Source organism: Chiroxiphia lanceolata, chromosome 25, assembly GCF_009829145.1.
Source record: "Chiroxiphia lanceolata isolate bChiLan1 chromosome 25, bChiLan1.pri, whole genome shotgun sequence".
In the NCBI taxonomy this organism is placed as follows: domain Eukaryota; kingdom Metazoa; phylum Chordata; class Aves; order Passeriformes; family Pipridae; genus Chiroxiphia; species Chiroxiphia lanceolata.
In genome coordinates this window covers 1,580,383-1,605,159 of record NC_045661.1, presented here as the reverse complement: position 1 = coordinate 1,605,159, position 24,777 = coordinate 1,580,383, and the positions used below count along the sequence as shown (strand labels likewise).

General features: G+C 60.6%; 1 protein-coding gene across 1 annotated transcript; it reads left to right on the top strand.

Annotated features, from left to right (window-relative positions):
* On the top strand, positions 1-24,777 carry LRRN2 (leucine rich repeat neuronal 2). Its single transcript, XM_032710886.1, has 2 exons — positions 1-322; positions 22,438-24,777. Exon 2 carries the CDS (start codon positions 22,693-22,695, stop codon positions 24,772-24,774), a length of 2,082 nt encoding a protein of 693 aa, XP_032566777.1. The 5' UTR covers positions 1-322; positions 22,438-22,692; the 3' UTR covers positions 24,775-24,777.

Sequence of the window (24,777 nt, the reverse complement as noted above, 5' to 3'; positions counted from 1 at the left end):
AGGAGGAGGAGGAGGAGGGGGGAGCGCTTGCAGGCAGCGGGGAGTGTGCGGCTGCGAAGGAGCCGTGCGAGGGGAGGATGGAGGGCTCTCACCGCCGCCTCCTGCCCGGGCGCTGAGGGCCAGCGTGGCAGGGGGGGGTCCTGCTGCCCCTGTCCCCACACCCCCAGAGGGACGAGGAAGGACCCCCCAGCGCTGACGGGTCCAAAGCGAGCCGGCCCTTTGTCTGCCGGCGGGGCTCTGCCCGAGCCAGATGTGCGGGCAGCTGTGCAGGGGAGCGGCAGGCGATGCCAGCGGCGCCGGGGGACGGGGACAGACTCCAAGGGTGAGTCGGGGTCCAGCCGCGATCGTGGTATTGTCCGTCGGGTGTGACTTTGGGTGGGGGAGGCTCCTGTGCCTGGGGGTTCTGCATCGCAGAGCCGGCTGCTTGGCAGTTCGTTTGGGTTTTGGTTGTTTGGGGGGGGGGGGGTATTCCCTCTTTCCAGAGCTTTGCTTTCCCTGATAAAAGGTGGCTTTGACGATAAATGGTGTGTTTGAAAAATGAAAAGAAGGAAAGCAGGTGAAAACGCAGGAAATGCGGAGACATCGGTGCGTGGTCCGGGAGGGGACAGGGGGTGCGGGAGGGAGAGGAGGGGGGGTCTCTGATGGCAGGAGCTGAATTCCTGGTCCTGGAAACTCCTCTGGGATCGAGTCGATCCTCACTCCGGCGCCGACAGGAATGAGGGGTGACCGTGGCGAAGCCCGCGGCGGTGCCTGGGGCTGGAATCCAGCCTTGCCCGGGGCTGCTGGCAGGATGCGATCCAGGCGGGAGCAGCGCTCCCACGGCATTAACCCCTCGGCACCAGAGCGGCGCGGAAAACGTTAAAGGAGCGAAGCGAAGTGTAAAAAAGGGGCTGTTAAATAAACAACCCGGGGCTTTGTCTCCCTCCCACCTTCACCCGCCGGCGCCAGGCTCGGGGGGACACAGGCTGCCCGGGGTGGGGGGGACAGGCAAAGGAGATGGCAAAGGACCCCCGTGGGGAGCCGCCCTGGGCCCGCGGTGTCACTGGAATGATGTCGGTGCTGGTCTGTGTTTACCTCCCCCCTTCCCTGCTCCTCCTCCCGCAGCTGCTGCACAGGAGCCGCTCACACCCCCCCCCTAAAATCCCCGCGCTCGTCCCCCCGTGCCAAACACCCACCCGGGTGTGGGGCTGTGCCCTGGGGGGGCCGTGGGATGATCTCAGAGCTCTCTGTGCACGGAGGGACCCTGCGCTGACCCGCCCGGGCAGGGGGCTCAGGGCTGGGAGGGTCCGTGTGTGGCTGAGCCCTCTGCTGTCCTCGCCTCTCCCCGACGCCCACACGGGCACCCAGCCCTGTCCACCTCTCCCCGCTTCCTGCCAGAGCCTGGAAAAAGGGATTGGAGACCTGTCAGCAGTGCCCCGTTCTCCCATGAGGAGGGGGAGAAGCCCTTGGACACCCGGGGCTTGTCCCGGCATGGCCGTGAGAACTCGGAGGGGAGGAGGGAGAAACAGGGTTGGGAAAAGGACCCTTGGAGCCGTGTTTCCAGGGAGCCCTTTGCTGGAAGTTGTGGGGACGTGCTGCCATCGCCCCTGGGCGCGAGGGTCTGGCTCCCCAAGCCTCGATCTAACCAGGCTGGGAGGTCAGGAGCCACACAGGGGTGTTGCCTGTCTCCCCCTCCCCTGGCTGCTGTGCTGGTGCTGAGCCAGGACCCAGCCCTGCCTTGCAGGGACGAGCAGCCCTGATCCCGCAGCCTGGATGCAGGAGAGCTCGTGGAAAGGCTGGGAAGCAAATGTCTCACTGCTGTCTCTGCCAGGCTGAGCCTGGTGCAGACGTGGAGCGATGGGATGTGGCTCAGGGCAAGTTTCCGGAGCTCTGGCTGCTCCCTGCCCCGGGGGCTCTCCTGGGGGGTCCATCAGCCCCTCACCTTCACACTTGGGGCATCATCATCCTCCTGTCCTGCCTTCCCGAGGCAGAGGACCCTGGTCCTGCTGGCACAGCCTCTTTGATGGGGACACGGCTCTTCCCGGCTCTCCCTGCACCCTGGGTCCTCTCTGTGGGCAGTGGGGGCTCTTTGGCACAGGGTTGGCACTGGTGTGAGTGAGCAGAGCAGGGCTGAGGGCCAGCCCTGGGCTTGAGCCTCTGCTCCTCAGCCATCTTAAACCCCTTCCTTTGGGTGGGACCTTTCTCACCTTCCGCGGCGCAAACCCAGGAGCTGAGAGTCCTCTGCCAGGGCTGAGCTGTGCCCACACCCCTGGCAGAGCCTGCCAAACCCCTCTGGCTCAGGGGAAGGGCTGGGGAGTCAGCCAGGACCCCGACCCCACCCCACCCCACCTCACCAGGGCTGTGGGAGGAGCAGGAATTCTGCTTCCCCATAGCACCGCACCTGGAGCTGCACAATGAGCTCCCCAGGGAGCGGGGGCAGCCCCTCTGCCAGGGAGGCTCCCATTCCCAGGGAGGTTCCCATTCCCAGGGAGGCTCCCATTCCCGATGTGGGGCAGAGCTCCAGCTGCTCTGCCCAGCCCCTGCTCTCTCTGCCTGGCAGGGCTGGGCTGGCAGCAGAGGGACCGTCCCTGCTCCCAGCTGGAGCTGGGAGAGACATTCCACTGCCATTCCGGGCCGTGATCCCGGAGTTCCTGGCCAGGGCAGGGATGAATCGGTGCTAGGAGCTTTTTCCAGGTGGGCGTCTGGAAGGCTGGGAGCTTCATCTCTCCAAAGGCAGGGGCTCCATCCCTTTCTTTTTTCCCAGATGTTATCTCCCAACCCCCCTGCAGGGCAGGCCCTGCTCACCGACCCCTTTTCCCTCCTGTCCCGTGAGCTCCCATGGGATAACACTCCAGCTGGCACGTGGCTGATGCCCCGAGGAGCAGAGGTGCCAGCCCAGGACCCGGGTGATCCCCTGGCACGCAGGAAATCACCACCCCCCTCCTCTCCTGCTCCCACACCCCTTTGCCAGGGAACACCCGGAGAGGGGCTGCTCCGCTGCCCTCTGCCCACCCCGAGGTGCCAGGCCCTGGCACAGAGGGGTGGGTGCTCTCCCCCTGCCCAGCCTGCAGGGGAGGGACCCCAGGACTTTGGTTTTCTCCTCCTGGAATTGTTGTTCCCAGGGGGAAACGTCTGCACCGGGAGCTGCGGCTCTGCCCAGCCCCGGGAAAGCCCCGGGAAGGAGAATTCCAACCCCAGGAAAAATCTTAAAATTAAATGAGTTTAAAAGTTCTCCTTAAAAGTCAGACGGTCCCTGTTGATAAAGCTCCTCACTGGGACTGTGGGGGTGAGTTTTGGGGTCGTGGGGCTCGGGGCAGCCCCCCCTTGTCCTCCTGCTGTTCCCTGGAAACCTGTTTGTCCCTTCCAGCATCCCTTTCCTCCCGGGCTGAGGCGGCGGCTGGAATGCCCGACACCGTTCCAGGACATCAACCAGCTCATAGGCAGCGAAATAAATGTGCAGCTTTAGTGCTCGGTGATGGCAGAGAGGTGTTGGGTGATAAATATGTTTACGGTGGGGTTTGTAAAAGGCTGTTCCAATGGGTGGGTTTCAGGAGGGCGATAAATGGCTGAGAAAATTGCTCTGCTTGCAGCTCCGAGCAGCCCCAGCACCCCTTGAGGTCCCCTCCCCATTCCCGGGGGGGGGCTTGGAGCTCCTTAATTTGGGAAACGGGGTCCCCCAAAGCACAGCCCCCCATCCAGGGCGGGAGGGGGGCCCTGAGTAACTCCCCCCCCCCTCCCAGGAGCTGTTTGCAAACACTCCGCGGGGCAGGAATTATCCTCCGGCTCTGTTTGGTGTGCGATTCCGAACAACAAATAAATATGGGAAAATTGGGATCCGTTCCCAGACAATTCACAAAGGGCTTAATTGGGACTTAAGTGGTGCCTAAGTCTTGTGCTGGCTCTCTGCGCCGGGGTGCCTTTCACCCAGACAGGGAAAAGAGACAAACTTGGTCAATAAATTACTTGTGATAAATTATTCACCAACTCTGCTCGGAATTAATGCCGACTCCCCCCTCCAGCAGCTCCCAAACGCTCCGATATCTCCTGACCCTGTCCAGCCTCTGGAGCCACTCGTTGGCCTTAAAAGCCTCTCCCAGCCTCTATTATAAAACCATATTTCGTGGCATTTATAACCTGTCATGGAGGGGAAAAAAATCACTCCCAGATTAAATTTGGCGTGTGAGGTCGGGGCTTTGTCCTTCCTGTTGAACCAAAGCTGAGGCGAATCTGTTTGCAGGTTCAAGCTGAGAAAATTGTTTGGCGTGAAGAGAGGCCACTGTGCTTCTGTGAGGCTTAATAACGCTCGCTTGGAATTTAAAAGCCTTCATCAGTGAGGAATTTGTAATCAGCATAAAAGGGGTTTTGCATTTTAACCAGCTTTTCCCCAAGGAAGGGATGAGCCGGCTCCAGATCTCTGGCTTTTTTGGGGGGGAAAAAAAAAAAGCGTCTTTGCTTCTCTCCTTCCTCGATCCTCGTTCCCAGCAGTGGGAATAGAGAGGGAGGGGAAATAGAAAAGAATAAAAAAAATATAAATATCAGGTCAGCTGAAAAGGGGAAAAAAATGGGTTTCCCTATTTATGAGCCATTAAAAACCGAACCAATTTGGTCCAGCTTTTCCCAAAGGAAGAGATGAGCCGGCTCCAGATCTCTGGTTTTTAGGGGAAAAAAAGCATCTTTGCTTCTCTCCCTCCTCTCTCCCAGCAGTGGGAATGGGGGGGAGGGAATAGAAAAGAATAAAAAATACCAACATCTGGTCAGCTGAAAGGGGAAAAAAAATGGGGTTTTCCCTATTTATGAGCCATTGAAAACCGAACCCATTCGGTTTGTGCTGGAAGAAACATTTCGCTCGTGCTCTGTGCCCATTCACAGGGTGATTATTAAATTTAATGCAACGTTTTGGGTGCTCAAATCACCGTTTGACGCCTCATCAAAGCCGCTCGCTCGCCTCGAAAACCCATTTGGGCTTCAAAAAAAAAAAAAAACAACACCCTAAAAAGGGGCTGCGGCGTTTGATCCCGATTTGCAAATCTCTGCTGTCGAGAGGGGAGCCGCGTTTTTCCTCCTCGAAGGTTTTTTACTCCCATGGAAAAATTCTGCCGAGTCCCATTTCTGAGTCACTTTTCCCAACTCCTACGAGCTGTCGCTGCCTCTCCAGCCGGGATCCCGAGCCTGGCTCCTGGAGGCCAATTCCCTAATTCCCCACGTGCAGCGGGATTCATCCCTCCATCCCGTGTTTGAAAGGCTCAAGGAGCAGGAGCAATCCTGGAATTCCTGACACCCCTTTGTCACCTGCTCCACCCTGAAATCCTCTGCTGTGCTTCCCTTTCCATGGAATTATTGTTAACGGGGTTTTAGGGACACTCTCCAGCTACTTTTATGGCTGTTTAATAATTCCTTGACTCCCCTTTTGCGGGTTAAATCCTCCTGGGAAGGACACAGCCCTTGTCCCCCGTCCTTGGCCAGGGTTGTCCTCCCTGGCTTGGCAGACACATGGATTTTCCCTGCTTTGCTCAGGTTTTAAGGGATGCTTCAGGGCTCTTTCCATCCGAAAGGCACCCCTTTTCCTGCTGGAATCTCTGCTCCAAGGCTGGCAGCAGGAATGCTGAGGGCTGAGGGAGTTGGGGGCTCACACCCAGCACGGGGAAACCAGGAGCTGCCTTTGCCTTTGCTTGGGATTTTTAAGGGAATGGGGGGGTGGCCAAAGTCATTTTATCCCAGGAAAACGCAGGAAAGGACGATGCACTCTGGTCTCATGGAGTAACCACTCCCAGCACATGGAATCCCATTCCTGGCACAGGGAATCCTGCTCCCAAAACGTGGCATCCCGCTCCCAGTGCCTGGATTCCCACTCTGGGCCCATGGAATCGTGCTCCCGTGGCCTGACATCCTGCTCTCCCAGCACAGGGCATCCCGCTCCCAGTGCATGGAATCCCATCCCTGGCACATGGAGTGGCACTCCCAGTGCGTGGCCTCCCACTCCCAGTGCATCCCACCCCCACTCCCAGCACATGGAATCCCATTCCTGGCACAGGGAATCCTGCTCCCAAAACATGGCATCCCACTCTCAGTGCCTGGATTCCCACTTTGGGCACACGGAATCGTGCTCCCGTGGCCTGACATCCCGCTCCCAGCGCATGAAATCCCATTCCCGGCACGTGGCATGGCACTCCCAGTGTGTGGCCTCCCACTCCCAGCACGTGGCATCCCACTCCCACTGCATGGCATCCCACTCCTGGCACACGGAATCCCGCTCCTGGCACGCGGAATCCCACTCCTGGCACATGGAATCCCACTCCTGGCACGCGGAATCCCGCTCCTGGCACGCGGAATCCCGCTCCTGGCACGTGGAATCCCACTCCTGGCACGTGGAATCCCACTCCTGGCACGTGGAATGCTGCTCCCAGCGCGTGGCATCCTGTTTCCAGCACGTGGCATCCCACTCCCAGCGCACGAAATCCCGCTCCTGGCACGTGGATTCCCACTCCCAGCACACGGCATCCCACTCCCAGGGTGTGAAATCCCGTTCCTGGACGTGGCATCCCACTCCTGGCGCGTGGAATCCCGCTCCCACTCAGCTGGACCCTGCAGCTGCTCCCTCTGCCCTGTGCCAGCCCTGGTGCCATCCCGTTTTTCCCGGTGTCCTTGTGGTGCCAAAGGTCTCCTTGGGCAGGTTGCAGAGCTGAGGGGGTTTAAAATCCAGGCTGAGGGGACTCTGCATCCCGAGGCGATGGAGGGGATCCACGTGGCTCCTGCTGGATCCTCCAAGGGCTGAATCCTCCCTGTGCTCCGGCTGAGAGGGGGTGAAGGAAGGGGGTCACCCCTGGGGACAGGCAGCCCCTCACCCCCCTCCTGCCTCCAGGCACTGCCCCCAGCCCGTGCCCAATCCAGGCAGGAATTGCCCACGGCGCAGCTTCCCGGGATGACTAAGAGTGGATGAGCCACTGCTGGAAACTCAGCAAAGATCTAATTCTGTGAATAAACCGGAAAAGAAACGGAGAAAGGAAAAAAAAAAAAAAACAACCCCTCCTCGCCGGGGGAAGATGATGGTTGTGAATTAGAGGCAAAGTGGGTGACATTTCCGCCAGCTGTGTGCAGCTGGGGGGGTGGGGGGGACGTGTGGGGGCACCGAGGCTGCAATTCCCGGTGAGGATGGAGGGATGGGAGAGGATGGAGGGATGGGAGAGGATGGAGAGATGGGAGAGGATGGAGAGATGGGAGAGCGGGAACTTCCCCTGCTGTGCCCACACTCCCGGTGACTGCTGGCAGCCCGGTTTCCCCAGGTGACAGCAGCCCCTCCAAGGTGCTTTTCCTGCTGCTCAGTGTCCTTGGAAACCGAGGGATTGGTGATTTGCGGGAGGGAGCAGCTGGGATGCATCTTGGATCCCTGAAGCTCCTCCTTCCTGACCCGCTCCGGGGCTCCAGGGGCTCCAGGGGCACGTCCTGGCTCAGCCCCTCCGGCTCCAGCCTCCAAACCCAGCGGTGCCCAGGGACAGATTCCTCCAGGCCCTGCCCAGCAGCCTCCAAACCCAGCAGTGCCAGGGGCCAGGTCGCTCCAGCTCATCCCAGTCCTGCTCCCAGGGCTTAATTCCCTCCTCCTCCCCCATCTCCCACTGTCACTTGGATGATTTTACTCCAAATAAGCCGGGAGTGGATTTTGCCAAGAATAAGCCCCATTCCTCACCCAGGAAGGGTTTTTCCATCCCCTTCAGTTCAGAGGGGGTGCAGGGGAAGGATGTGCCACCCCCTTGGCTCTGATGGCAGGGTCCCCATCCCATTGGAAAATCCCTCTCCGTGGCCTCTGCTGGTGGCAAAGCCCCCCCAGCTCCCCTCAGCACCCCCACACCCCCTCAGGGCAGTGCTGGGACATCCCCCCCCCGGCTCTCCGAGCCCTTCCCAGCTGTGGTGGCTCCACAGGGCTTTGCCTGCATCCCAAGGATCTGCTCCGTGCCCAGGGAAGGGGGGGAAGCAGCCCCAAAGCCGTGCCTGGCAGTTGCTATGGCAACCCTACATTTTTCTTATGATTCCTAATGACTTATTGGCATTTGCACTAATCCGCAGCTTTTTTGGCTGCCAGAGGTTGCTCCCCTTGTCTGATGGGGCTGGATCTGCTGGATGTGCCCTTGTCTGGAGCAGATAAAGCCTGGATTTGCTCCTGTCCTTGTTTTTTTATTGCTGGAGCTCCTCTGCTCTTTGCCACGTCCTGCAGCCCCCGATCCCAGACACTGGATTTCTCAGAGGAAGGGAGAGCTGGGCCACCTCTGGCTGTCCCCTCAGGGGTTTGGTGAGACTTTGTGTCCTTATGGCAATTCCAGAGGCATCACAGCGAGGGAGCAGCGGCTCAGCAGGATGGTGGGAAGCAGCTGGAGGATCCAGGGATCCACAGGGCAGGCTCAGCTCCCCCTGGACTATCTCTGATCCCACAGACAAGGCTGAGATGCTCCTGGTGTCACTCCCTGGGGTCACCAAGCCCTCGGGAGGTGTTTGGTGACTCCAGCCCAGGAAGAAAACAGGGAGAGACTTCCCTGGAATTAGAAATGGGCCTGATTTCATGGCACTCCCAGGCAGCCACGGTGCCATCCCGACCTTTCCTCTGCTGGAGACCAGAGGGAGCTCCAGCTACCTCAGGAGTGATGTGCCCCCATCCCGTGGGGAATCACCCGTGGCACCGACCCCTGCCCTGCCTGGCCACCACAGCTCTCCCTTTCCAGCTCCCTGGGCTCCTGGAAGAGCAGTTTAATCCATGAATGAAGAGACAAATGAGGTGGAGGTGGGGAGGGACCTGTGGAGCCGCCGGTACAGCCGTGTCTGAGCGAGGTTCCCGTTCTCCAGCCCCTTCCCTTGGCGCCGTCTGTGCAACATTCCCGCCTGCAGCGATATTGCTCAGCTGAAGAAATATTGTTTCCAACAACAGACACCTCTAGAGAAATAACAGGAGAGATCCCATTACGGTTTAGATTTTAATTACACTCAGGAATGCATTCCTGGTTTTAAGCTTTAATAACCTGGCCCTCCTCACACGCCCCTCCCTTGCTGAGGGAAGTTTAAAGAGCCTGGATTTATCCCTCTGAAGGGACTAACATCCAAACACTGTGGTGGAAGAATATTTCTTCCTAAAATAGCCCGAGGGGACACTCTGGAGCAGCCCCTGGCTGTGCTCGGGCTTTGGATGAGGACGGGACCACCAAGGCTGGGGGCTGTGAGGTTTCACACCTGATCCAGGGGCCTGGGCTGCTGTGAACCACCTTCACCAGTGTTCCCACTGTCCCACTGGGAGGGGACAGGTTTGGAGGACACATGGACGTGTTCCTCGTGGTCTCTGTGCCCTTTGGAGCCGGCTTGGCTTCACGGCTGACTTGTGGAGCACCACGTGGACACGGGAGCTCAAAGCCTTTGACATTGCCCGGGGCATCCCCTCCCAGAGGAAGCTGCCCTTGGCCTTGGCAGAGGGAGGGAGGCCTGGGGGGGCTGCTGTGCAGATAAGCCAGGCTTAATGACCACCCGCAGCCCCGGGCTGTGCCAGGGTATTGATCGTTCCTGCTCTGCTGGGGAAGGTCACGGGGATGATGCAGCACAGCAGCATCCTTTGTGCTGCCAGGACGGCGCTGCCCCGGCCATCAGCCTGCTGCTTGTAGGGCACGAGGGGCCCACGGGAGGGGATCCCCACCTGTGGGCTGGCTGGTTTGGGGTCTCTGAGCAGCGGGAGAGGCGCAGGCACGGACACTTCGCCCTGGGCTTTGTCTCTGGAGAGGAAGGTGGGGGCGGCCCCCACCTGGCGCCGCAGCTCCGGGCGTGCTGCTTGTTTGTCTGATTAGAGAGAGGGAGAGAGAAACGGATCTGAGCATCCCTCCTCACATCCCTCCTCACATCCCTCCTCACTCCCGGCTCCTGACTGCCTTTTTCAAAAGGACTCAGTGTCCAGAGCTCTCCTCGTCTTCCCGACGGGCTGAGGGCAGAGGAGCCCTTGGAACATCTCGTTACCGAGGAGCCGCCGGCCTTTCCTCCCGCCCCAGCCGGGTGTGGGGTCTTTCCTGCCTTCTCCCACGTAGCACAGAGGGAAAGGGGATGTGATGGAAATCCGGATCATCCTTTGCTGGCGTGCACCTGCCTCCCCAGCCCACGCTCACCCTGCCAGGCACAGACACTCTGCGGGTTGGGAGCAGCTCCCGCTGTCGTGTCGCCGCAGCTCAACAGGCGTGTGCAGCCACCGGAGTCATCACAGCCCCGTGCCCGGCTCCTGTCAGCCCCTGGCAGCTGCCACACTCCTCACGCCGTGCCCACAGCCCCTCCCCGGGCTGCTGGAGCTGCGGGAGCTGCAGGAGCTGCAGGAGCCAGCTCTGTGTCACAGCTTCCCGGGGGAAAGGAGCCCCCCCGGCTCCGCTGCCGGGGACCCAGCGTGGGTTCCTCAGGAGAGGATTTCAGTGGTTGTGCTGGGGTGAGGTGTCAGGCAGCTGCTGCCCACCTGGCTCTGCTCACCTGCCTGCTCCTCACCTGCCTGGCCCTGCAGCCAGGGATGGTGGGAACAGGGGCGGGGAGTCAGGCTGAGCTGTCCTTGGTGCCAGAGGGACACGGGGACCCTCGCGGCTCATTAACGGAGGTGGGAAAGGTCCCTCCTTCTCCATCCCTCTCTCCATCCGCTGCCTGACGGAGAGGGGATTGCAGGGGGATGTGTTCCCACGGGACAGCCCATCCCGCTGCAGTTCCACCCCCAGGACACACGGCTGGGGTGAGCCCGGGCCCTGCAGCCCCCGAGCGAGCGTCGTGTCCGGGGATCCTGCCGGGAATGCGGGGGGCGGGAGCGCCGGAGCGCGGGCAGGAGCTGGAGGTCTCTGTTTCCGCTGAAATCTGGCACCTTCCCCCTCGCTGGCAGCCCCACGAGGAGCTATAAATACACCCGAGTGTTCACAACGCCCTTTTCCCGGGGGATGGAAATCAAGCAGGATGCTCCGGAGGGGGAGGTTTGATTGATGGGAGCCGGGCTTGGCACAGCGCCGGGGTGGGGTGGGGGGGATGGAGCAGCGAGGGCTGAGGGCTCCCAGCCCAGCACCCAGCACGGGGGGAGAGCCCTCGCTGTGGGAGGGAAGGGGGGACGTCCACAGGAGTGTCCCCACTGTCCCCGGGCAGGGGGAGGGCAGTGGGTGCTCCCGTTGTACAGCTGGATGAGCAGATCCTTAAGGCAGGGTGGGCTCTGATCCACTCCAGGTGCTAAAGCTGGAGGCACTGAGGGGCTCTGGCAGCCCCCCGGGGTTCTGCAGGCAGGCTGGGGACCCCCGGCCAGGCGTCATTCCCAGGGCCAGGAGCGGGCAGCATCACCAGCAGGAGCTCGGCTGCCTGGGCAGGGTTCAAAGCCAAAACCCACCTGGGACGCAGAACAATTAATTTCCCCAATCTGCACAACGATCAGCTTCTGAGGCGAACAATTAGCCGGTCGCAAATTGTAATTGTCATCTCACTTCTGATTTTAATTTGGCCTAATGAAGGCTAAGTGGTTCCGTCGCGCTCCTCCTCCTCCCCGGCCCCGCGGCCCCCGGGCATTCCCGGCCCTGCCCGGCCCCGAGGGCTCCAGGGGAGGCTGGCAAAGCCATTAATCCCCCTTGCAGGAGGCTCGGTTTCACATCTCAGGGCCAATAAAAGTTTTATTTAAGGGAAGAGCCTGGCTGTGTCCATGCATCCTGCTTTGTCACAGCCCGTTAGCCTCGCGTGCCTGTCCCCGGAGCGGGGGCTGTCGCTCCATCTTCATCCCAAAGAAGATGGGATTGCTTCCCCCTGGCCTGGTTTTGCCTCCCTGCTGCTGGTCCATCTGTCTGCCCCCGCTGCCCACCCCACCCCAGCTCCCCACAGCTCCTCACCTCTCCCACCTCGCTGTGTTTCCTGAGGAATTCATGGACTCACGGAACTGCCTTTCACTTTAACACTTAATTTGGATTGAGGAAGGTTGTTGCTGGGCCTCCAATGCCAAGTGTAGCCCAGTGGGATTGGGATGAGCAAAACCATCCAGGTGTTTGGTGAACTATCCAAGCTTTTGGAATTCTTTCCCACGGAGGGAGTGGAGTCCCCACCCCTGGAGGTGTCCAAGGAAGGACTGGATGTGACACTCAGTGCCCTGGGCTGGGGGACAAGGTGGGGACTGGGCACAGGGTGGACTCCATGGTCCTGGAGGGCTTTTCTAACAGAAATGATTCCATGACTCTGTGAACTCTGCATGACCAGCTGCTCCTTCCCAAGCCCTGCAGCCTCCCTGCTCCTCCACCCTCAGCACGGATCAGATCCAGGAGCTGCCATCGGGAAACATCAGCCACAGGTGCTGGGTCTGTTCACACAGAGAATCCCAGGCTGGTTTGGGTTGGAAAGGACCTTAAAGCCCACCCAGTGCCACCCCCTGCCATGGGCAGGGACACCTTCCACTAGCCCAGGTTGCTCCCAGCCCCGTCCAACCTGCCTTTGAACAATCCCAAGGATGGGACTGTCAGCAACCTCTCTGGGCAACATCCATCCCTGAGAAGCTCATCCCTGGTCCCCTCCTGCTCTGCAGCTCCTGGGCAGTGTTTAAAGGACAAAGTGACAGCAAAAAAACCCCGAGCCAGGGAGCAAAGGCTCTTCCCCTCCTCCCCAGCCTCAGTGTCTGATCATTCTGACACAAGCACTGAGGAGAGGAGGCTCCTTCATCTCTCCAGAGCCAGGGACTCTTTGGGGGTGAAGCATCCCAGCTCTTTAACAGCCCCAATTAAACTGCAGCAGGAACCAGGCATTGGCAGGGAGTCACCTCCTGGGCCAGAGGGTGGCTGAACATGAGCTGTAACAGCTTTGCCTTAAAGGGAAAAATATCATTTCTGTGACACTTGGGCGAGCAGAAACAACCTGCTTTTGGGAGCTCTCTGGGAGCTGTGAGGTTGAGTGTCCCACACTGGGACACGACAGCCCAGCCCTGTCCCTGCCACAGCCCTGTCACCTCATCCTGTGAAAAGCAGCAGGTTCTGAGAGGGAGAAATCAGTGTTTCAGCAGGATGAATATCAACTGTCACCCCCATCAGCTGATCTCCCAGGGAAAGGTGCCACCTCCAGCCTGGAGACACAGGGGGTGCTCGGTGGTGCTGCTTGGCTGGTGAGGGTGGAGCTGTACAAGCTGGGCTCTGTCTGTGCTCATTAACCCCCTTCCCCAGCTCCCTGTTCTCCCAAAGCTTGTAGCTGCCTCATTCTCTTTGAAATCCAAGGATCTGAAGGCCATTTGAGGGAAGGGACTCGGGTGCTGTGCCCCCACGTGCTGTCTGTGTGACCCCAGGGTGGGCACGTCCTGCCTCCCCACATGGATGAGGGTGCTGGGGCTCTGTCCCTCTGCACCCTGGCTGTGGATTGGATGTGAAAGGGAAAGCTGGGATTTGGAGGTGCCTCAGCAAAGCTTGGCTTCTGGAGCAGGGCCTGGGCTGCTTTCCCTCTGACCATATGGACTCACCCATTTCCACGCTCGTCCCTCCCAACCCATCCCCGTGCCAAAGTGTCCTGCTGCCAAGCTGGGAACCCTTAAATAGGTGGGACAGAAGTGGCACAAGTTCTCTGTTTCTCTTCCTGTTGCAATCTGGGGTTTGTATTATTATTATTATGACTCGATTTCAGATCCCCTTTGAATGACAAGTCCATCAAAGCAGCTCATTTGGAAACGTCAGCTCCATTTTTGATAAGCCATCAGTCTGGGTGATCGGGGCTGACAGATGCCCTGCACCAGAGCTGGGCTCTCTAATGCACTGCACAGAGTCTTTTGTACTATCACATTATTGCATTTATTCAGCATGGCATGAAATCTCTCCTTTAGGGGAGGGGAAGGGGCGGAGGGAGGATTAACCCTTCCAGCAGTGCCTCCCTGGGCGGGGAGTCCACACGGGGAGCAGCAGAAATCAGGCTTGAAGGTGACATTTAGAGCTCCTGATGCCACTGGAGTCCAGGGAACTGCAAGGCCCTGGATCACAGTCCACTTCTGGCAGTGCTGGCCCGATGAGAGCTGACAGGGGGTGCACAGCCCTGAGACGTGGAGTGAGTGTGAGCAGCCACCTCTGTCCTTGTCACCCACGGGAGGGGCAGGACACATGGATCTGGGTGCCACTGTTGGCTCCTTCAGGGTGATGATGGAGCTGCTGCATCCACCTGGCTCGGGGCTGTTCCTGCTGCCCATGAGTGGGTCCCCCCTGGGCTTTGTCCCTGGGGCAGCCCTGGTTTTATCCCTGGGACAACCCTGGGCTTTGTCCCTTGGCCAGCAAAGAGCATCCCAGGCAGTTCTGTGTCCCACTGGCCCTCCCTCCACACTTTAAATACATGGCAGGAGTGGGAGAGGTGGTTTGGGCTCCCTCTTCACCTTCCATTTTATTTATGTGATGCTCAGATGGGTGAAACACGTGTCTCCTTGGTGTCCTGCCTCCCCTTGCTCTGGGGGAGCGGCCACTGATCCCTTCCCCAGCATCCCACTGATCCTTTTCCCAGCATCTCACTGATCCCTTTCCCAGCATCCCACTGATCCCTTCCTTAGCCCCGGCGTTGATTTTGGGAGCTCCAGGCTGCCCGACCCCCTCTCCAGCCCACACCCAGAGCTGCCAGGGGGCTCAGGGAGGGCTGAGCCCAGCGAAACCCCCCCCTCCAAAGCTGCATTCCAGCCCGGAGGAGCTGCCGGAGGGCAGAGCCCGCCCGTGTCCCCCCGGGATGCTCCCGGCTGTGCCCCAGGAGCGGGATGGGAGAGCCCGCGGCCGGGCTGGCTGTGGCCAGCGCAGCCCCTCCAGGGAGCTGCTTCCCTGCGTGCCCTGATCTGCATCCCGGAGCCTTTGTGTGCTCTCATTAACGCGGCTGAGCAGCTCCTGACGTGTGAAACAGCCTCTTGATTAGCGGGAATTGGCGGGGCCGCCTGGGAGCCGCGGTCACGGCCGGGACTCTGCACACAAGCCTGGGCTGCCCCGGCTCAGTTTTTGGCTTCTGGTGGTCAGAGGGCTCGGGCTGAGCCCAGGGGTCTGTTCCTCCACCCAAACCCACGCGTGGGACGAGCCAGGTGTCCCCCGTGGGTGCGCCCGCCCCGGGACGATCTGCTGGAGCGGGGCCGGTGCCTCTGGAGTCGGGAATTTTCCTGCAGCCCCTTTTGAGCTCCTGGGACTTTGCCCAAGCGCAGAGGAGCTGTAACTGTGTGAAATCCCCCCCCTCGAGACGGAGGCTGGGTGTGAATTCAGGCAGGGGCAGCAGCTCTGCAGTGCCGTAGCCCACGGGCCACGTGGCAGCGTTTGGGGACACGGTGGTGGCCCGGGCGTGCCGGGCAGGGACTGGCTCTCCTGCTCTCCAGGTCTGGCCAAGCTCATTAAGACAGACCTGGAGGTGTTTTCCAGGCAGTTCGGGAGCTCGCCTGAATTATTTAACGCGCTGCTCTCCAGCGCGGCGGGGAGGAGGAGCCGGGGGAGCTCATTAGTGACCGGGGCTGTTTGTCTCCTGGCCACGGCACGGCGGTGCCAGGGACGGGCTGTGCCTCGGGCACGGCTCCCTCCTGCCGGGAACACCGGGGAAGGGAGCTGGGATTTGTGCCTCTGACCCGGGCTGGAGGGAGCAGAGCCTGCCCAGGAAGGTCCTGGGGCAAGGACGTGGTGCCCGGAGGTCACTGCGGGGCTGGAGGGTGGGAATTGAGCGCGGCAGGAGGGAAAGGGGAGGAATTCCAATGGGCTTGGGATGCTCAGAGCGCTGGACCCCTCTGTGGGTGCTGGGGTTGGGGCACACAACTCCCCACAGCTTCCCAGGGCGGGGACTGGGAGGGGTGTTGGTCACAGACAGGATTTTCCAAAGCCTCGGGGTGATTAAGGAGGCAAACGCCATTTAAAACCTTTTTCTGGGCTCTCAGAGCCTCAGCGAGGGCTTTTAGAGGCTGAAGGGCTCTAAATTAGCTCTCTCCACTCAGGAAGGAGATCCTGGTGATAGCTCTGGAAACGCTCTGCAGCAACAGTTGGGAAGGGCACGTGGCAGGAGGGGGATTAGCAGGGATTAAACAAAGCAGCTGCCCAAATCCAGGGATGCACTGGGACCTGAGCAGCACCTGCAGGCTCACCTGCCCCGATGGGGAGGGGCTGGACAGGGAAACTCCATGGCCAGAGCTGTGGAACAGGCCCTGTGAGAGAGGAAAAACGGGCCAAGGCTCTTCAGGACACAAACGAGACAATGGCAGGGGGGAAGTGCCCAAGACCCAAGGGTGGCACCCCCCGGATATCACTGACCTCAACCCTTCCCCAGCCCCTTTTTCCCTGGGGTGTTCTTGACTCTGACACTGGAAAAGGGAGCTCTGGGGTGCTGGGAGGGGGCTCTGCAGGCTCAGCTGGAGTTCAGCTCCTGCTGCAGCCCGGAGCTGGTGCCAGGAGCGAGAGATGCTTCCAAAAATGCAGCGAGCTGCAGCCCAGCCCAGCTCAGGTTCTGTTACACAGCACAAATTTGTACAGAGTGAAGGACAACCCAGCTCCAATCTGAGGCTCCATGTTCCCAGGCTCGTGTTTTTCCAGGCTCTCCAGAGCAGAGCTCAGCCAGCTTTTCCAGTTGGCTTTTGCATTTACAGATGCTCCAGTTAACCCATGGCCTGCAGGCCAGCCCTGTGATTCCAGGGATAAAATGAGATGCCCCTCCAGGGCTTCCTGGTCTAAAATAATGGATTTGAGGCTTCCCACAGCCCTGAACGTGCTGCATGAGGGGGGCAAACCTGCTGCCTCCAGGGCTTGTGCCATCGGCTCGGCACCTCCAAAGGCAGGGAGGGTTGTGCCGATGGATTTGGCTCCTGGATCCACTAATGATCCTGGTCATGGCCCTGGATGTCACAGGGAGAGCTGACAGCCACCTCAGGAGAGGGCCCTGCCACTGTGTGTGACCACTCAGCCCCAGCCCTGCTCCATGGTGAGGTCTCGTGCTCCCAGTTTTTGCAATCAAAGTGGAGGAGGGAGATGAAGGGCAGGGAGGGAGATGAAGGGCAGGGAGAGTCCCTATGGATTAACCCCAAGAGGAATAAACCTTCAGGAAGCCCAAACCCCACTGGTGTGGGTGCTGAGCTGCATTTTGGAGAAAGGGACCCCCCCCAGCCCAGAGACCCCAATTCCACCCTGAGCATCTCCCCGACCACCAAGGCACCCAATCCCTTGGATATCCCTGGGAGCTGATCCCAGACAGCTCTGGGATGTGCCCAGCACTGCGTGGGCAGGCTGTGGCTGAGCAGGGCCAGGTCCTGCCCACTCCAGGCTGGAGGTTTGTGCCCGAAGCAGCATCTCCAGGAAGCCACAGGAACCTGTGGGAGCGTTTTGGAGGCAGCCAGAGCTGCCACAACCCTTCCAGAGCCTGGAAGCAAAAGACTAAGAAGAACAGGCTTATTTCCCAGCCCTCCTCATTAAAACCCATCCCGAGTGAGGGAGAGAAGCACCCAGATAAGAGGCTGCTCCTGCCCCCGGCTCCTGGTGATAGCAGAGATGCCAGAGCCGAGCTTTGCTGCTCCCGGCAGCTTTTTATCTCCTGCCTTCCTCCTAGACAAGCAGGAATAATGTTATCGCCCTCCCTGCCAGCAGAGATGCAGGAGGCTCAAAAAAACCCCCCCATCCCTCTGTGTCTGTGCACAAAACAAGGCGTAAATGAGGAAAGAAATCACTGGAAAAGCTGGAGCAGCATCCCGGTGCTGCTGGGTTTGGAGGGGCACCTTCCACTAGCCCAGGTTGCTCCAAGCCCTGTCCAGCCTGGCTTTGGAGGCTTTCAGGGATGGGGCAGCCACAGCTTCTCTGGGCAACCTGTGCCAGGGCCTCCCCACCCTCCCAGGGAAGGATTCCTTCCCAATATCCCACCTAAACCCACCCCCCTTCTGCCAGTAGAAGGGGGCTGGGATGTCTCAGCAGCTCGTTCTCCAAGGAAGCACCTTCAAAGCCCTGGGGTGGAACAGCAGCTGCTTTTCCAGAGCAAAAATTGCAACAAACCTCGGTAAGGGCTTTGCCAGGCGTTCCCCATCTCATGTAAATGTTTTTTTTTGGGGGGGGGAGGGAATAAGACCCTAAAATTCCAGCTGGAGGCCGGTGTGAGGGGACAGGCAGCACAGGGTGGGACACGTGTGGGGATCCCCCTGTGCCACCCCGTGTCACCCCATCACCCTGGGTGGGCTGGTTGCTTTAGCCAGGGGTGAAGCCACTGAAAAGCTGAGGCGGGAACACCCTCCCATCCCGGGAACAAGCTCCCATCCCAGGAACATCTTCCCACCCCAGGAACAACCTCTCTTCCTGGGAGCAACCTCCCATCCCAGGAACGTCCTCCCACCCCGAGGAACAACCTCCCATCCCAGGAACGTCCTCCCACCCCAGGAACAACCTCCCACCCCTGGGAACAACCTCTCATCCCGGGGAACAACCTCCCACCCCTGGGAACAACCTCCCATCCCGGGGAACAACCTCCCACCCCAGGAACATCCCCCTGCCCCGGGCCCATCCTCCCATCCCTCGAAGGGAGCCGGCGAACACGCAGAGCGGCATAATAACACCCGAATTTAATAAAAAACCGCCTCGAACAGACAAAGTTTTTCCTTTTGCCAGCTGCTTAATTAAATTGCCTAATGCTGTTTGCGGTGGCAGCACAAACTCCCGTGTTTGGAGCCCGCGGTGTTGCCATGGAGCTCACCCGCGGCTGGCGCGGCCGTGCCCGAGCATACAGATGAGGGGGGATGCTGGGGCCGGCCGGGGGGGGGGGGGGGGAGGTTCGGTGTCTCTCCTTCCTTTTATTTATCTGTTTGTTTTTCTGACGCGGCAGCAAAAGTCCCTGCCAAGGTTTTTAGTGTCGCTCTTGGAAAAGCAGCTGCTTTTTCCGCCCCCGGGGGCTTTGAGGGTGTTTGCCCGGAGCTGGGAGATGCTGAGACATCCTGGAGGAAGGAGGGTGGGTTTAGAGGGGATGTTGGGATGTTGGGAAGGAATTGTTCCCTGTGAGGCCCTGGCACAGGGTGCCCAGAGAAGCTGTGGCTGCCCCATCCCTGGGAGTGTCCAAGGCCAGGCTGGAGCAACCTGGGCTAGCGGGAGGTGTCCCGGGGCAGGGGATGAGCTTTAATGTCCTTTCCAACCCAAACCATTCCGTGATTCCATGATTCCCACCCTCCTGCCCCGGGCAGGACTATGAGCCTGGATCCTGCTCCCAGCGGAGCCTCTGGCTCCCAGCATCACATTCCCATGGGCTGGCTGAGGACTGGAAACAGCAAAAGGCACCGGGGGTGGGCGAGGGGGGGGAGGATTTTCCCACAGCCTCCAACTGCCACATCTCATCCGCCCGCGCCGCTCCCGCAGGGGTGACAGGGACAGGGATGGTGACAGGGACGGTGACAGGGACGGGGACGGGAAGGTTCCTCGGTGCCCGTGGAGCCGTGGCCGTGTCAGGGCAGTCACCCAGAACAGACAGGGCCCCTGGCAGCAGCGCAGAGCCCCGGGAGATGCCATCCCTCGGGAATGTCACCGCGGAGAGCCGCTGCCGGAGAGAGGAGCCGCGGGCTGAGCACGGCCCAGCCCCGGGGACCCCCTCCCTGTGCCCATGGGGGTGGATCGGGCTCTTGTGGCTGCAGGAAGGGAGAGGGGAGAGCAGGAGAGCCCTTCCCAGGCTCAGCTGCAGCCATTTATCTCCCGGATCCGGGCTATCAGACGGATGACAGAGGGAGAGAGGCAGCCGGTGCGAGCGCAGACCAAGGCTCCTTCCCGGGGTGATTTATCTCCTGGCTTCATCCAGCAAACTTGCTGATGAAAAGACTCTTCCCTTCTCTGTGCCTCATCAATTCTCATTCTCGCTGCTTTTCTATTTTTTTTTCCCCCTTTCCCTGGGTTTCTGTTCCCTTCCCTGCAGCTCCTGCACACCCCATCTCCCCTGTGCTCCCCATCTCCTGGCTCCGTTCTCTGATGGTCTCTTTGACCCTTTCCTTCTCCTTTTCACCTCTGATCCCCCTTCTTTACCTCCCTGTGGCACTGTCATTCCCCTTTATTCCTTCTCCTGCCATCTTTCCCTGCTGTATCCCCCTGACTGGGATGGAAAGAGGTTCCTTGAGCATCATCAGCGTCACCATGGACAACATTTGTACATGGAACAAATCCAGTCTCGGAGGCAGAAGTCACAGAAATACCACAGGGAGCTGAGGGAATCGGGTAAACACTGGGAAAATCATGGAAGAGACGTGGCATCCCTGCTGTGTGAGGGGAGAGGGGGGGGGAGGAAAAAAGGAAACCGGGGTGTTTTCCACTTCCGTGCAGCAAATGTTTCAGTCTCTTGAATCTACATTTTTGGAGAAAAACAATCTGGGAGCAGAAGCGTCCCCGGCTCCCTGCTGGCGCTGCCGTCGTGCCGCAGCCCACGCCGAGGGAGAGCTGGGAATAGCAGCCAGGAGCTGCTGGAGCCATCAGGGAATGTGGGACCCGCGGCCCCCGGGGGGTCCCGGTCCCTCCCCGTTCCCGCAGACCTTCCTGTAACCACGTCCCCACCGTCCCCCTTCCCGCCTTCCCCAAGGCTCCTGTTATCCCAGGCAGTGTCTTCCCACCGCCTGCAAAGGCAGCAGATCCATCTGCCTGGGAGAGGAGATGGGATCTGGGCTCCCTGGGAGGCACCACTTAACCCCGGAGCGCAGCCACGGCTCCAGCCTGAGCTCTCCCCATTTATTTGCCTCAATCCCGGCTCCCTCCGCTTCCCTGCCTCGCTCCGAGCCTGTCTGGGGGGAAAAGAAAGGGATTTGGGGCACAGCTGGTGCTTTGCTGCTGCTGGAGAGTCAGGGATGGAGGGGGACAGTGGGAGTTTGGGGGGGGTGTGCACAGGAATCACTGCAGAGTCGCACCCAGGGAATGGATCCGTGGGGATTGGGGCTGCCCCATCCCTGGGATGTCCCAGTCCAGGCTGGACGGGGCTTGGTGCAACCTGGGCTAGTGGAAGGTGTCCCTGCCCGTGGAGTGTGATGAGCTCTAAGGTCTCTTCCAACCCAAACCATTCCATGAGCTTCTGATTCCATGACCCCACCGTCTCCCTCAAGGTCTGGGTCTCCCCAGGACCCCCATCCCTAACCCTTGGGATGGGGCTGCAGCTCCACAGGAGGAGGCTTTTGAGCCCAAATGGGAAACCAGTGGAATGAAAATGGGCTGTGGAGCTGCAGGAGCTCCGGCTCCATCCCCCCTTCCACCTCGGGAGCAGCACAATAAGAGGCTGAATGGGTTTGCATGTTACCTGCAGGCTGCTCCAGAGCCTAATTAAGAAATAATGAGCCTGACTTTGCTGGGTAATGGATAAAAACCAAGCAGCAGGTTCCTGCCCCCTCCATCCCTGTCTCTGTACCACCTCCAGGAATGCAGGGAGCAGCTCCCAGGGTGTCCCTGCTTTGTTCCCCACAGCAGGGACCTCACACTGCCGGTGTTCTCCCTTGTCCAGTCTGCTCCTTGTCACTTGAAAGCGTGAAATATGAAGTTTAGTCGCCAGGTTTCCCACAAAAATGCCATTTTTCTGCAAGCTCTGATCCTGTGACTCACACAAACCCCTGGGCTGTTCCGGCATCATCCTGTATCCCGGGCTTCTCACAGCCATCAGTGCCGGGAAAAAGGGATAAAACCCAGTTACAGGCACAAACCAGCAGAGCTGGGGAACCTTCCCTGGAAAATGGGGTTTGGAGCAAGGCGTCTTTTCTAGTCCCTGCTTCGTATCCTTGAGAAAATAACTAAAAAAATCCCGTTCCTCCATGTTGTTTCTTTAAGGAGAGAAGGTTCTCTGATACTTTAATGGCCGGAGAGTTTCGCAGCCACTGAAGTGCCCGAGCACTTAAAAAAGAAAAGCTGTGGGTCCGTCAGAAGGAGGCAGAAATCAATAGATCCGTCCTCTCCTTTCATGCTGGTTCTCCAGGAGCTGGTTTAAAAGGCAGTGCCCTCGCAGCGGGAAGGGAGGGAAGCGCGAGGGATCAATTCTGGAGCGAGGCCGGGATGAGTCGATGCTGAATAAACTTTGGTTGGAAACCCTTTCCAGGGAGAGCAGCGTGGTGATAAAACAGAGCTGCTGGGGAAGAAACTTTCTTTTCCCACTCCGGCGGCTTTTTAATGTTTTTCCTGCTGCGTGAGAGTCTTTTAAGCGGGAGAGGCTTTGGGGCTTGGTTTGATTGGTGTCAGCGTGGGGCAGGAGGGCTGCAGCAAAGCAAGGAAACAAAGGTGGCCTGGGGGCTGGATCCTGCTCCTCTGGACCCCGGGGCTGGATGGGGAGAGGGGCAGGAGGTGCTGGGGGGACTCAAACCCACCCCAGTCCCTCAGGGAACACCCCAACGAGGAACCTCAACCCCTCTGCCCTGAAAAGGGACCAAGGCAGGGGGCAAGGCTGGGGCTGCACCAGCACAGAGGGGGTTCAGGAGCCTGTGCTCACACTCAGGTCTTTGCCCCTCTCTCCTGTTCGTTCTCCCTGATCCTTCCTAACCACGAGAGTCCTCCCCTCACACGACCTGTTGTCTTCCAGGAACGACCTCGAGGAGGAGCCGGGAAGATGCAGAAATGAATCCCTTGGGGAGGAGGAAGAGCTGAAGCTCTGACCGAGGAGGTGCCAGCCCTGGTGTTCCCTGCTCTGGGTTTGGAGGGGAGGGGGCACAGCCGGCGGCAGGAGCTGACGGTTCCGGGGGCTCCCATGGAGCATCTCCTCCCTCGGGGGCTGTTCCCACCCGGCTGCGCCCTCTGAGCCTTTCCCGCCCGGCAGGAGCTGCTCCCACGGCCCAAGATGAGCTGCCTGCAGACCAGCTCCCTGCTGCTGTGCGTGGTGGCCACCGCCGCCATGCCCACGGTGCCCTGGAGGGTGAGGTGCCCCCCTCAGTGCGTGTGCCAGATCCGGCCCTGGTACACGCCCCGCTCCGTGTACCGGGAGGCGGCCACGGTGGACTGCAACGACCTGTTCATCTCCTCCGTGCCCCGGGACCTGCCCGAGGGCACCCAGACCCTGCTCCTGCAGAGCAACAACATCGCCAGGCTGGAGCAGAGCGAGCTGGACTACCTGAGGAACCTCTCGGAGCTGGACCTGTCGCAGAACAGCTTCTCCCACGTCCGGGACTTGGGGCTCAAGGACATGCCCCAGCTGCTCAGCCTGCACCTGGAGGAGAACCAGCTGTCCGAGCTGCCCGACGGCAGCTTCCCCGGGCTGGGCAACCTGCAGGAGCTGTACCTGAACCACAACCAGCTCCGCAGCATCGCCCCCCGCGCCTTCGCCGGCCTGGGCGGGCTCCTGCGCCTGCACCTCAACTCCAACCTGCTGAGGACGCTCGACAGCCGCTGGTTCCAGATGCTGCCCAGCCTGGAGATCCTCATGATCGGGGGCAACAGGGTGGACGCCATCCTGGACATGAACTTCAGGCCCCTGTCGAACCTGCGCAGTTTGGTCCTGGCCGGGATGAACCTGCGGGAGATCTCGGACTACGCCCTGGAGGGGCTGCGGAGCCTGGAGAGCCTCTCCTTCTACGACAACAAGCTGGCGGACGTGCCCAAGCGGGCCCTGCAGCAGGTGCCCGGCCTCAAATTCCTGGATCTGAACAAAAACCCGCTGCAGAGGGTCAAGCAGAGCGACTTCACCAACATGCTGCACCTCAAGGAGCTGGGGCTCAACAACATGGAGGAGCTGGTGTCCATCGACCAGTTCGCCCTGATCAACCTCCCCGAGCTGACCAAGCTGGACGTGACCAACAACCCCAAGCTGTCCTTCATCCACCCCAACGCCTTCCACCACCTGCCCCAGCTGGAGACCCTCATGCTCAACAACAACGCCCTAAGTGCCTTGCATAAGCAGACGGTGGAGTCGCTGCCCAACCTGCAGGAGATCAGCATCCACAGCAACCCCATCCGCTGCGACTGCGTCATCCGCTGGGTCAACAGCACCGACACCCACATCCGCCTCATCGAGCCGCAGTCCACGCTCTGCGCCGAGCCCCCCGACCTGCGCCGGCGCCACATCCGGGACGTGCCCTTCCGCGAGATGACGGACCAGTGCCTGCCCCTCATCTCCGCCCAGAGCCTCCCGTCCCGCCTGGAGGTGGCCCACGGGGACAACGTGTCCCTGCACTGCCGGGCGCTGGCGGAGCCGGACCCGGAGATCTACTGGGTGACGCCGTCGGGGGCGAAGCTGGTGCCGTTCGGGGCGGGCGGGCGGTACCGGGTGCACTCGGAGGGCACGCTGGAGATCCGGGCGGTGGCCCCGGCCCAGGCCGGGCTCTACACCTGCGTGGCCCACAACCTGCTGGGGGCCGACACCCGCAGCGTGCGCCTGCTGGTCAACCACTCCTTCCCGCTGGGCCGGGCCGGCCTGGAGCTGGCGGTGGCGGACGCGCAGCCCTTCCACGTCCTGCTGGCCTGGAAGCCGCCCCTCAACGCCGTCTCCTCCAACCTCACCTGGTCCAGCTCCCCGCCCGGCGCCCGCGCGGGCTCGGCCCGGCTGCCCACGGGCACCCGCAGCTACAACGTCACGCGGCTGCGCCCGGGCACCGCGTACCGGGCGTGCCTGCGCGTGGCCCTGGCGGACTCGCGGGCCGAGGTGTCCTGCGTGAGCGCCAGGACTAGGGAGGCCTCCCCCGGCCGCGGGCTCCCGGGGGGCCGGCGGGGCCTGCTGACGGCGCTGGCGCTGTGCCTGCTGCTGGTGGTGGTCGGCGCCGCGCTCGTGACCCGCCGCGGGGCCGGGGGGCCGCCCCGGGGGGCTCCTCGGGCCGTCAGGGTGCTGTACCCCCTCCACCCCGCCCTGGGTGGGCAGCCCTGGGCTCGGGGGCAACACGGGGGGCACCTCCTGGCCGTGGAGGTCCAAGAGGCCGCCCCGGACTGCTGAAGG